Source organism: Caretta caretta, chromosome 17 (genome assembly GCF_965140235.1).
Source record: "Caretta caretta isolate rCarCar2 chromosome 17, rCarCar1.hap1, whole genome shotgun sequence".
NCBI lineage: Eukaryota > Metazoa > Chordata > Testudines > Cheloniidae > Caretta > Caretta caretta.
The window spans coordinates 2,590,769-2,604,502 of NC_134222.1; the positions used below are offsets into that span (position 1 = coordinate 2,590,769).

General features: G+C 48.7%; 1 protein-coding gene across 4 annotated transcripts in view; it reads right to left on the reverse strand.

Moving 5' to 3' along the window:
- The window catches only part of SSH2 (slingshot protein phosphatase 2), a 137,367-nt gene that overhangs the window by 31,980 nt on the left and 91,653 nt on the right, over nt 1-13,734 (reverse strand). For all 4 annotated transcript variants that reach the window (XM_048823685.2, XM_048823684.2, XM_048823683.2 and 1 more), the window contains 2 exons: nt 5,355-5,458; nt 167-231 (listed from right to left, as the gene is read on the reverse strand). In XM_048823685.2, coding sequence (XP_048679642.2) covers nt 167-205 — 39 coding nt within the window. In that variant the 5' untranslated portion in view covers nt 206-231; nt 5,355-5,458. The remainder of the gene's footprint in view (nt 1-166; nt 232-5,354; nt 5,459-13,734) is intronic.

The following is a 13,734-nucleotide window of genomic DNA, read 5'->3' on the forward strand; positions in this document are numbered from 1 at the left end:
TTGTGAACGTCTGGGCTGTAAACAAGTTCCCGGATTTCGATAGCAAAGCCACTGAAATGGATACGTACTGCAGCTTTCATTGGTCACTCTGCAGCACCTCTCAATGGAACCTAGCCACACAGTATCCGTCACAGATTATTTATCATAAATCAAACAGCCAACCTACCAGTCGAATGTTGTCTTCAGGGCGGAGCAGGATGAACATGGCCTGCAGGTGCTGCTGGAGATCCCCTGAAGAAGAGAGGGAAAGGTGAGGACGCACATAAACACTTTTAGTCATGTCCTACCTCCTGGCATCTCAAACATCCCCTGGGCAGATGCTGTCCTGGCTGCCGCCAGCTCCACCTGTCTTTCCACTGAAGTGACTAGCGTCTCTCTCTCTCTCGTCAGCTCTTTGCTCTGTGCCATTACCTGGCCTGATCTTACCAGGCTCTCTGGGTAATGTTTGTCCCTCTCAGCCCTGCTCCAGGACACCTCTGAACACTCCCTTTATGTCCTAGCCCCATTCTAGTCTTGTGGGTCCCACATCTGGGTTGTCCCATTTAGCTCACCCAGCCCCGTGATTGCATTCTGGCTCAGGTAACCCCACAATGTACAATCCACACCTTGCATAGAGCAACCCCCACGCAACAGGTTCCCGGGCTGCCCGCCAGGGATTATCAGGACAGCCATTAATGTTAGCTGGAAATGCGAGCTACTGGTTTATTGGGGGCACTGAGAAAGGATGAAGGCGCTATCCCAGCTGCTCAATACATTAGAAGCTTGTTAATAAGAAAGGGAGTGGAGTAGCACACGTTCCCAAGACAGCAGGCATTCACAAACCAAACCCAGATTAATTCCCGGCCTAAATCTATTCCCTTTGCACTTCCTTGGAGGGAGAATTTGCAGCAGTGCAGCTGCTCAGCACATGGAGAAAGAGATGTGTCTCCAGCAAGCACCTCACTCTCTATGAAACATCAGCGAGCAACACAGCCTCCAGAAAGAGACCTTCTCTGCAACAGCCACCTGGAAAAGTCACCTGCAACCCCAGGGAGTGGACCAGCGGCCTGCCAGGTGGCAGCTACCGCAGAGGAACAGGGTTCCATTCTTCCACCCTCTCCTTTCTCACGCAGACGGAAAACTTAGACTAGTTAACCAGCTCCTTAGGGAAGGACAAAGGTTTCAGTGGAGCAAGTGATCAGCACTATAAAGTCTTGTGGACATTAAAGGTTACGGAAACCTTAGTCCAGTGCCTCCTAGTGACAGCATACTGCACTGCCATGCAGGGAATCTGGGGCCCCTAGGTTTCCAAGAAGCCAGGGGCTGGGAGAACTGGAGAAATATTGCAGCTGGTCCTTGGGCGGGTACCTTACACTGCTCCAGAACGGCTCCCCGTCACCCGTAGCGCTGAAGAGATCTAGTGGCAGCATCTGGCCCCCTCCACCAAAAGGGACTTGAATACAAGGGGAAGCTTGGAGCTTGCTCCCAACCTTACAAATTTCAGCATCTGCAGAGTCGGTCCAAAGGCCTGTCCTAGGACAGCGTTTCACTGGGAAGGAAAGGGGCACTCAGCTGGGCAGGAGAAGCGAGAGACTGCTGCAGGCAGATTGTTTCCTTAAACAACAAGTAGCCCTAGACACAGATAACAGGGTAAAACTGGCCCATCAATGGGATACACACAACTCTCTGCACCTTCGTCGTTCCTGGGAGATAGATTTCCCTTCGCTCTCAACACTGCAGACTCCTGGCGCTGCCGGTCAGCCATCAGAAATCACACGAACTAGCACAAACTGGTTAAGACGACAGCGTTTTCCCCTTGGGGGAGCTCAGAGTGCCAGCAGTTCTACATCTCCCTTGCTCCAGATGGCTTCTGGAAGGAGCAACGCCTGGAGTCTGATGCCCCTGGCGCACGAGGGCTTCACTCACAGTAAGTGGCTAAGAAAATGAAATACTCTGTGCCCCAAACCTTTTCCAGATCAGATTAGACAAAACACAGCTACAGCCCCTAGGGTCTTTAACAATCAGCCACTGTTTCATGCTGGAGCTGCAAACTGCACCTAGCAGGTGAAGTCCCTAGGTACCTGATATTGCTAGCTTCCCTCCCAGCTGCTGACTTCAAGGAAAGACAGAGCAAGTTGCCGAGCAGGTTTCTCTCTCTGGGAGACTCTGAGTGGCCACTTGGGGAGACATTTTATCCTTCTGATATGGAGGGAGATTTTCTGTATTTCCCCAAATTTCCCTGTTGGCCAACAGCCCACTCAACCCTGGTGGAGGCTTTAAACTTTATGCCAGAGAGAGATACAACATCCCTGGCCAGCTTCACTCCCCTTACATGCCCCATGTGAGCGATGCAAACACCAGCCGTTACACATCCCAAAATGCTGAGCAGGACCTGGGCAGAGGGGTACACCATGTTACCCTGTTATCAGGCCCTGTCGGGCTGGCACCACTGGCATTTCCAGGGCAGCTGCCACATCTCTAACACAACCCCCAGCAGGGCACCGTGGTAACACAGGACTGATTTTGTTTAAACCGGGCTGACAGGTGGGGTACAAGCTACCAGCCAGGATGGGAAATTGGACTTTTCTAACTTTAAGTAGCCACATCACCTTGGGTGTTTACATCTTGGGAAGTCGCACTCACAGAGTCCAAAAGAATACACGTTAGCTCCCTTCACATAGGGGATTTTGCCAGGCACCACCTGGCAGTGCTCAAGAGGGAACCATCGGCAGAAGCCAAGCGTGGAAGGCTGTTTTCTTAACTGGCCAATCTGCCAACTAGTCAATTTCCCCCTTTTGGGGGTGACGCTACTAAAAAAGCCATGGGGCTAGCATTAAATATTTCCTGTTGTGAAATAATAAATATCTTGTTTGCAGGGACTCCCCCACTCCTGCTTAATGGGGGGGAAGAGGTTAGAAAAGCGCTCCTTCTCCATTTCCCTCAGGGCTGGGAAAGAAATCTGCCTGCCAGAATTCTGTGTGCACCAGAGGTTAGCAAGCTCTGGTGTTGAGCCAGGCAAAGGCCAAGAACGGAGATGGAGGTTTTGTTTCCATATACTCCGCTCACCACCAGTGGCTGGTTCACAAATTGGAACCATGTTGTGTCCAAGACTGTACAGCTCAGAACTGTTCTAACTTGTGCGGTGTAGTTGATTTCACCAGGCAACGATAAAAGCAAGTACTACTACCTCACAGACATTCTTAACGGTGTGCACAGATATGAAAGGGTATACGTAATACACAGACAGGGAGGAACTGGTTGAGAATTTGAAAGTGGGTGAAAGTGATCATGAAATGATAGCGGAACGGTAGGAGGGAGAACAAAATAAAGAACAGATTTCAAGACGGCAGACTTTAGCAAACTCAGGGAGTTGGTAGGTAAGATCCCACGGGAAGCAAGTCTAAAGGGAAAAACAATTGAAGACAGCTGGCAGTTTTTCAAAGAGACATTATTAAGGGCACAAGAGCAAACTATCCCATGGCGTAGGAAAGATGGGAAGTCTGGCAAGAGACCACCCTGGCTTAACCAGGAGATCTTCACTGATCTAAAAATAAAAACAGGGTCCTACAAAAAGTAGAAACTAGGTCAAATTACAAAGGATGAATATAAACAAACAACACAAGTATGTAGGGACCAGAACAAAACCCAGGTCAACTGACTCCCAATCCAGTGCTCTATCCTATAGGTCACGCTGCCTCCTAGAATACAAAATACAATTGCTGCAAGTGATCTCCCCAAAGCAGGTTTGCCCTTGCAGAAATTTGATCTCTGCAGACTCCATATTCACTGCATGAGTGTTTTCTTACTCAGGCAACTGTACCCCTGACCTAAGACCGCGAACCTTTTGGAAGTCGGCTCTAACACATGGAGTCTGGGCACCAGAGAGCCGTAGTTCTGTTTATGCTACCACTGCATGATCTAGTTTGGCCAGGATCACACCTGAATTCCATCCAGCTGGGATAAAAGATGATCCTCTCCGCACAGTAAAGCTAATAGAGCATATGTCAAGCAGAAACTTGGGCTGTAACTGTGCAGAGTACTTTGGAGAGTGAAAAAAGAGACAGGTCAAGGGATTAGTTCTAAAAGATGCTGGCCCCACTTACATACCACAGACAGAATCACTTAAATCCTCAGCCAGAGAGACTGGCTTTAAACCAACGTTCAGCCCATTATATTTTCTTTCAAAGGCAGGGGTTTCATATGCCCCACCCCAGCCTCCCATAGCTCAGCTACTGCTCCTACCACGGTTTTGGCCGGGGGTGAGGGGAAAGAATTTGCTGACTCCTGACTTCCTCCTTAGAAGTGTTACCATTGGGAGTTGGGGCACGGTGCATGCGTGGAGACTCTCACCGATCATCTCTTTGGTTCTGCAGGGTGTGCTGCTGGGTGACGTTCTAACAACACGACAGTGCCATGGAAATCGTGGCTGGAACCAACTGAAGTCACCCTTTTGGGTGCTCGTTTTTTGGCAAGGACAAAGTTGAATCCAGCCTCTCTGGTTTTTGTCTCTGACCCAGAGGAAGTTCAAAGTTCTCAACGTTATATGTCCCCTTGCAGAGATTGTTTAAAGAAGGAAGAAAAAAAACCAGAGACACTGATGCCTGTAAAGTGCCATCCATGAATCAGCACCATGTACGCACTGAGCAACCCTCTTCCCTGCAGCATTTGGGTTTCATTATTCAGAGACTGACTTTTCCAACAAAGGATCAAAACAGAAGACAAATCAAGCTTCAAAGAGGGTGGAATTCTGACTCGCTTCATATTATCATTCAGTACACCAATCTATCTGAATAAAAGACACATTAACATAGACTCCTAATACTTCCCACCACCACTCAGAATTAGAAGGTCTTTATTTTTGCTGTCAGTAAACAAGCTGTTTACAGACCAAGGAGAGCAGTTACTCATCCCAGATAATCCCAGGTTCTGGACGTTATGCACCAATCTTTGCATATGGACCCCAATAAAAAGGTTACTGGATACATTACTAATGCAGGGTATCATCCTTTGGGGCAGACATATTTGCACTAATGCACTTTCAATAATGTTACTGGATGGGAAGAGTTTGCATCCTTGGCAATTCAGCTGTTTATGTAGAACCAGTGACCACATCGACGTGCTGTCACAATCGCTTCCCTAAATCACCACTTTGGTGAAAAGAGACTGAGAGCTTTGGATTTTGTTGGGAAGGGATTGCTGCACTCAAGTTTATATTACTAGGACCCTCAGGTCTACCAACATGAAGTGTAGCAGCCGCCCGAGATGAAAGCCAAGAGCTGCATTAGCATGGAGCACCATCCCAAAGAGGAGAATTTAAGGGACCAGGCAGTAGGAAAATCCGGGCTGTCAGATGTAAACAGAGGCGGTGTATTTACCTGCATGCTTGTTGCGCCTGTTGTTGATTCTGGGGGTAGACGACCCATTTCCTCGGGGCAGGAAGAGAGCCGCACCTTTCACAGTGAGGAAGCTTTCGCTGATGCTGCAAGGGCAAGAAAACCAATGAGCCAGTAGCAAGGAGAGAAAGCACCATGACAAACAAGGGCCCTGAACAGGGAAGATACTTAAACCCAAACCATTGTGCTGGTGAAGGACAATTAGTTTCTTTCCCCTCTAGAAATACGGCAGGGTTCACAGCATGAACGTAAGTGAGTCATATGTGTAGGGTTATTGAGAGCAATGGTACATAAACAAACTGTAGCATTGCCCTAAGAGGGGTTTTTGATTTGGAAATCTAGACGTCTGGTAGACATTTCCACGTGGCAATATGTATATCAGTGCTTGAAATCCATAATGTAATGGATTTGGTGAATCCTGTGCTTTGTTGTTCAGAGAGATAGCTGATGCCCCATAGCAACAGATGCCTTGCTTTTGTAGTTACTGAAGGACCATCAGTCCGTACAACAGATTAATGGACCATAAAACTCTATTGTCTGATGATTCATGATAATTGACTCATGAAGAGACCCAAATAAATTAAAAGCAAAATCATAACGCTGTTACTTTAAGACACCTTTCATTGGCTTGACTTTGCCCTTAAATCAAGTGACATGAAGAATAAAGTGCACTGCTGAAGTAGCTACATAGAGATTGAGACCCTCTTTTGAAAAAGATTTTACGTTACGAAAACTCTGTAAGTAGTCTTCTTTTATAAAACATACATCTGTTATAGTTCATTGAGGAAAACATGATTCTTAGCACCACTCTGCTGGGATTAAGTCATCCTGGTACACAGAGCTTGGGGCACCTGTTTTACTCCGAACTGAAAGGGGAGAAACCCCACAAAAACATTCAAAAGTAGTAAATCCAAAACGACAACGCTCGAGTAACAGGATGAACTATGCACGTTCTAGACAGGATATGAGAGTCCCTGCCATTGTGCACAAAGGCTCCATGCCTTCCATGAGAAACCAGCTTGCTGGGTTCGTTCACGCAAGAGACTAATAGCCTCTTTACGTGCCTTTCTCAAGTTAAATACAACAGTTTGCGATTCTCCTCTCAAAGGCTGGGGTAATGAAATGGAAGTTAAAACAGCACAAAACCCCTCCACATATTTGAAGAAAATGAAAAAAGTTACAAGAAATGGATAAAAGCTAACCCATGCCAAGTTAGCACGCTTCGCGCATACTTCCTCTTCATAATGGTGGACAGACCAAAGGGCTGTCTTAGAAACCTGATTCATGAAAGCATTTAAGCACATGTGTACAGTTAAGTACATGCTTAAGCCACATTGAGGAAAAAGGCTTTGTAGAGAATTTAGTTGTTATCCAGTGCCAAAGGTCAATGGGACCAGCATGTGCACAAGTGCTTTCCTGAACAGAGGCCTTACTGCTGGATATCCCGACTGCTTTGCAAGAGTAAGTTTCAGTAAATACAAGCCTTCTCATCTCTGCTCTAACTCCACACACTCCCATGGGAAGAGTGGATTGCCCCTGCCCTCGAATGGCACCCGAAGCAGGAACTCTCTTTGTAGAGACATCTCAAGGGAGCACCTGAGCCCAGAGCTCCCTCCACTGTGCTATGCTTTTTCACCCTGGCAGTTGTACACTTCCCCAGGGGCCTTTTCCTTTTAGCCCATGACTTGCCAGCTCTTTAGTGTGCTGGTCCAAAACACCAGAATTTCAAGAGGAAGAAAAATTCTTCCTAGATAAAAAAGAATCAAGAATTGTTATTGTGTTAAATTAAAGATGCATCACTGGACATGCGGAACAGATGTTTTCTCATGAAGAAACAGTCCCTCAGATCCTCCCAGGACAAGAATTTTAGCCAACAGCTCTGCTGGCACCATATGACAATTATGTTCTCTACAAAGCCTTTAGGCTACACAATGCCTTGAAGTACACTTTGGACCTACCAAGAAAATATTCAGTTATCTTGAAACCACTTATTTTGTAAAGTCCTCCTGCCGGGCCTCACTTCCCCATAACTACATTTTTTCCAGAGTCTGTATTGGCTTCATGCTTCACAGAAGTGTGTTTCTGACTTTGCCACTAGAAGAACAGGTTGCTGAACAAGGCTGCTGACCCACCAGCTAGAGATCATGTGGATAAAGCACAGTTCTCTGCTATGCTGAGCCACTCCATCAAATGAGATTATAGGAGAGCAATAGCTGCTAACGATAAAGGAATTACTTTCCCCCTTCCTCTGCCCACTGCAGCTTCATCTCAAAAGGACTGTCAGACGCGATCGAAGGTTTCCTGCTTCACTAGAAAAAAGTGAAACAGGCACAGACAGTCTTCTCAGCAATCATTTAACCAGCACACCCAGCCACTGATATTGGCCTCCCACTCCACCTGTGCCTGTTTCCCTAGAAGGTTAACTTAACGTGACCATTTATGAAGATACTTTTAGGGGATTAAGACGAACGCACGTGGAAGGCTGGGCAGCTCAAACACTGAATTAAAACCTATTTGCTTATATGATTCAGTCATATCGGTATTAGTCTTCCAGGGACGAGAATGTTCTCCAGCCCTCGTCTATTCTATGGTCCCATGCTCTGTACAGTATGAACAGGGATTCTTGAGGGGAAAAAGGCGGTTGATATTTATCGCTGGGGGGAACAGGCAGAGAAGGAACACACAGTTCATCATGTTTACTAGATACCATTAAAAAATGGTTTCTGGTATTTCTAGTTCTTACTCCTCTGGGATTGGTGCCTGCCTGAACCAGAGGGGTGCTGCAGAACTACAGGCGTGGAGAGCAGGTATGCCACCCTCCTTCAGAGGGTTTGCCACCTTTGCTATTTTTGTGCAGTTTGGGTCAGTGTTTCGGGACAACTCTCAGCCTGCTTAATCGGTGAGAGCTGGAGCGTTAATCATAGGGGTGCTACATGGGCCAAGGAGACGTGTGCATGTCTCAGAAGGGAATACAGTCTCCAGTCAGAGAGGCAGAAAGCAGGTTTTTAAGAATGTGGAAAAACAGATTGGTTCTGTGCAGCAGGAAGATCAAGTAACCAGAACCAAGCAGCCGACAGGGCAGGCATCAGTGAAGGTAACAACTCACTCAAAGGCAAGGGGAACTCACAACGATAGAAGCAAATCACATAGTCACTCTATTAAACCATCACATCCCCACTTTTCTCCCTGATTTAATGGCCAGGGAAGAGTTTTTTGCAGCAATCATGCACATCTTATCACAGGTGGCCTTCCACCCAGCCCAATCAATAAATAAAATCATTGATAACTGCCTGCACAAGAGACACAGCTGACACCACCCTACACAGGAGTCAATTTCTAAACAATCCACACAGCTGTTGAGGGCAGCAGTGTGACAAAAGGGCAGCTCAGTGTGACCTCACAGGAGGGAGACTCGCTGGTTTCCCAACACTTGCTCTCATTTCATTTGGAACTCTCATTTTTAAAAGGAGAGGCCAGCCCTGACCAATGGCTCGTGAGCTCTCTCCATCCAGTACCATCACATCGCTGCTGAGAATCTCGTTCCTTTCATTTCCTCCCTGACCTCTGTTTAATATTTGTAAGTTAAACCAAGAATGCAGTAAGTTTCTGGAGTCCCATGAGACCAGGACCGTAGCACTGGATGCTACCTTGTTCCACCCTTTTATGGGTCAACAAACGCAGCTCACCAGACCACGATTTGGAGAAAAGTGTCACCAAGACAAGTCACACTTCTGCTTAGAGGCAGAGAATGTGCCCCGTGGGCCAGATTAACAGACTTTTACTTACAGGGCACCAACTGGTCAGTGATTTCCCTTCCCAAAATCCCCCAGAAGGTAAGTGGAAGTAAGGGACCAAAGCACCTTGCATACTTCCTTGTTCATATTTTAAGGGCTGGCTGTTGGTTACGTTACGAGAATGCTGCTCACTGTGCCTAGAACATGTATTTCACTATGTCGTTGAGGGATTGGCTAAAACTGCACTGTCCTGAAAAGATGATGCTCTGCAAACCAGCCAGCTTAACGAAGGTACTTGGATGCCTTCCCAGGTGCTGGGAGAAACACGCCTGACATTCGTTGGGGTGCTCACGGCACGAAGGAAAAGACGACATGGTCGGGTAACCAGGCCACACTATTAGTCAAATGGTGTCCAAGGCTCCCGGCAGGGACGGCCCAGGGAAGCCACTCTCACTCTCTGCCAATCCCTGGGGTGCTCCCACCACAGGGGGAGCCAATCACCACACTAGGAGGTTATCGGAGCGCCTCCACTTGCCCATAGGATCCCCCTTTTTTGGGCACCGCCATAAAGCCCATTGGTAGGGCAGTCCCTCTATGGCAGCATCCCTGCCTCTGGTTTCCATTTGTCCCCAGGGGAAAGATGTGTTGCCCCCCCCATCTGGTCAGGAGATGCTCTCAGGATGTTACCTTCTTGGATCCGGAGCCCAAATCAATGACTCCCGGCACTGGAGTAGCCACAAATTGCAACTAAATGACTCACATAGGACCAAGCCGTGCCCTCCGAGGGGGACAATCCTACCCTCCCGGTGCCCTAAACCCAACCCCTAGGTTTCGCTGCAAGGAAGGTGAAAAATTCAGCCTGCCTCAGACAAACCTGGTTGTTTGGAGAAACATCTGTGCCCAGCCACAAGAGTCTGCAGTGACCTAGATAAGGGAGGGAGGGCAGGCGGGCTGGGTGCTGGAAACCAGCAAACTGGAAGTGGCCCTGAACACAGGGCTCCAAATCTCATGCCAAATCCCGCAAGAGCTCCAGCTCACCCTGGAATGTGGGGGTGGGAATCTTGAGGGACCTGGCTCGTCCTGGCCTTTTTGCCCTCACCTATCTCGGGAGTCACCAAACTCACCCCTCACCGGGCTTGGGGCCCTCAATGCACAGTTTGTTTTTAAATAGGATGCCAGCCACGCAGCCAGCCACCACTCCCAAGCCATACAAAAACCTACTTCTCCCCACCTAAGATGATGCCCGAGATGCTCGGTGTTATTCATTCGTTACACATGCAAGCTGGCCACAGCTCCAAATACACTGCTAAGGAGAGTCATGTGTTTTCACTGTACTGTGAACAGGTATTTAGTGCTTCCAAAGAACTTTCCATTTCCAAAGCACTTTACCCGCTCTCCTGGCCATCCGACTGGGACACCAGGACAACTCGTACGGCTTCTGCTGCTGCCCCCACTTCCTACTGCATCCCCCCAGCACAAAACAGTGCAAAATGCGTCTTTATGGATGGTGCTTTATAAAGAAGGAAAACAGCTGCTCTAAAGCAAAGCAAGGAAATCAGGGAGGCACCTGGGCTGCTTCTGGCAACATCTAATACCAATAAACCTTAATGAGGCTATTGAGAGTCGGAGGAAAGCTCTCCAGTCAGTTCTGCTTATTCATCAGAGCAGCTTCCTTCCAGCGGGCTTTGTCTGGACCAGCCCTTAGTCAGGCACTTACCAAAGCAGCCCACCTGACGGGGACTGAAACAGCCACTATGAAAGGTGCAGCGAGAGGTGGCGGAGGGAAGACTTCCCCTCTCTCCTTATGGCGGCAGGCGCTCTGAACCAAGCTGCTCTGCAAAAGACAAAGCCCCCAGGCTTTGTCAGCTCACTAACCACAAGTGCCGTGGGGCAGTCAGGAAGGGGACCCGTGTGACAGTTTATTGGAAGCAGAGCTTATTGTTCAGAGGTCCTTTTCTAAAAATGGGGATTCCAGATATTTTATATTTGGATACCCTCCCCCACCCTGTGTTTATAGCAAAATGCCAAGTTTCTTTGCTAGTCTATGACATCATTCGCTTGGGCTCTGCAGAAATGGATTGGAAACTGTGGCCAATATGGAGAGCAACTGCCCTGCAAGACAAGAGGCTGCCCTTCTATTTCTGTGCCAAGTCAGGGGTAGCTCTAGGTCACTGTGACAATGGAGTTATGCTGTAACCATGGAGGCCTGTAAGCTGCCGAGCAAGAGAAGATTTCCCTAAAGGCCATCTCTGGGGACACAGCACCGCCTGGCAGAGGAGTCTGGAGGCCAGGGCCGATGAGCGGCCCACGTTGCTGGAGCTGTGCCTGGTACAAGCAGCTATTTCCAGGTAGTTTGTGCTGCAGCTCTCTGCCCCACACACAGGGCTGCCCCTTGCAGCTCCAGAGGGCGGCGGTTAGGATTGTTAAAGAAGGGAGGTAGAAAGCTAGAGGGACTGACAAAGCAAGAGGCGAGTCACAGTGCATTTACGGCTTTCCCACAAGAAATGAAACAGCCCGCAAGTTAGCATGTATGTTACTGAGTGACAGCATTCAGCAGACAAAGTGCTACACAGCCCACAAGTTAGCATGTATGTTACTTAGGGCTAGTCTTCACTGGCAAGCTTTAACGTGGCTTGTGTGGTTGCGGCAGAGCGCTGAGAGAGAGCTCTCCCAGCATACTAAAAACAACCACCTCCACAAGGGGCGTAGCCAGTGTGTAGCAGACAGGATGGACACAAGGTGGGAAAGGGACGTGGAGGCACTGAGAGAGGAAGGCACTTGACCTAGCATTCTAGGCCACTGGAAAGGTCAGGAAGAGACTTCCAGGTCCCCAGACTCCCAGTCAACTGCCCTAGTACCAGACCATGCTTTCCTCTCAGAAGAGCTACGTCTATTTTGCTACAGTACCTGGCTCTGGAACTCACGTGGTGGGCGAGAGTGCATGTGTATTTACTTTAAAATTTACACTCTGCTCTTCCAAGTTCTATTAGGTCTGATCTCTCGACAGATCAATTTCAGTCCTAATGCTCAGGCTCCTTTAATCTATGATTTAAAAAAATCAAGCCGTAAGAGAGGGACTAGCACTCCACCAATGGCTAGGAAGAGCAGCAAGCATCAATCCCAAGCCCCTTCCCAAGGCTGCGGAGCTAGAAAGACAGGGCAATCCAGGACCGCACACAGCAGGGTGTTATAATGTACCCGAACGAAGAGAACTGCACATTGAATGTGTGACACTGCGTGCAGAAGAAATGCAAAGCGAAGCAGGACCAACCAACACGTTTGTCCCCCTGCCCCCAGGTCTCAGTTCCTGTATGGGAAGGGATGAGCCAGTCACAGAGCATTCCCTCCACCTCTGGCTCAACACCAAGCCCATGCAAAGGTGCATTTCCATCACCACTTCAGCACAAAGAGGAAACTATTTTAAAACTAACCGTGGGGGGTGGGAGGCGAGAGAGACAGACGGGAACACGACACCAGAAGTTCTTGGTGTACAGAGGATTAGTCCTGCTCCCAAGGGTATGGCAGTCCCACCAGCTGGCGGGCAAGTTACACCCGCAGGCAGCAGAGGGTCCTTTGTCAGAGCAGCATGGGACAAAGGGCAATATGAGGGTGCATTAATGGCAGTCTGCCCCCGAGGCTACTGCTGTGGTGTGTTCTGCAGGCAACCAGAGCAAGTGCATCAGACTAGAGACAGTGCTCGGCCCACTCACTGCTACACTCCAGACACTCCTATGGCTCCCATCCTAACAGCAGCGAACACCACACCAGCAAGGAGTGTATCCGACAACAGAGCTGAGAGGGAGGGGAGGACTATTACCTTCACTGACAGATAGAGAACTGCAGCACAGAGAGAATATGTGACGTGACCAAGCGCACCCAGGATCTGTATGCAGGGAGCTGAACCCATTTCCCACAAGTCCCAGGACAAGGCTGTCCTTCCCCAGGCTCCTGCAACGCCTGAAGGAAGGAAGGAAATCAGAAACAGACATGGATGTTTTGGAAACAATTCTGCAAGTTTAGGAGATTCCAAACATTGGGCCTCTCATCAGACGTTTGCCAGGACAAAGCAATTTGCTACCCATTTCCCCCTGTTATTGTGGTTTATTTGTTTTTCAGCAACCTTTCCTTCCTGCCCCTCTGTGCTGTGCCCGTCTTTTGAAGCCTCAGGTTTCGGTCACCACCAGAGGAAAGTGACTGCACCAGTGAGTCATTTCGAAGAGCTATTCTTGCGTTCCAGTTGAAGTTTTGCTTGTGGCTCCTTGTCACAGGCACTAGGGGATTTCACGCAAACTGCCAGGCTCCTAGGGCTGTATAAAGCAGTGATAACACTACGAGGCCCACAGGCTACAAGTGCTTATTAAAACTCACTGATCAAAGGCTGGCATGACAGCAGGCGGAAACACACGAGACTAGAAAATGTGTCCAGGCAGCCCAGCGGGGTTAGTTGACACTATGCGCCTGTATGCCTAGACCCCTCTAACCCCAGGAACAGAAAACAGACCAAGTGCCGAGCAGCAGACAGGGTGTGGCTTACCGAAAGGGCACTGTGACACGTCTGTGAAAATGGCAACACTAAGGCTGAGGGGAGAACAGGGAAGTGGTATTCTGACAGAAGTCAAGCACTTGCC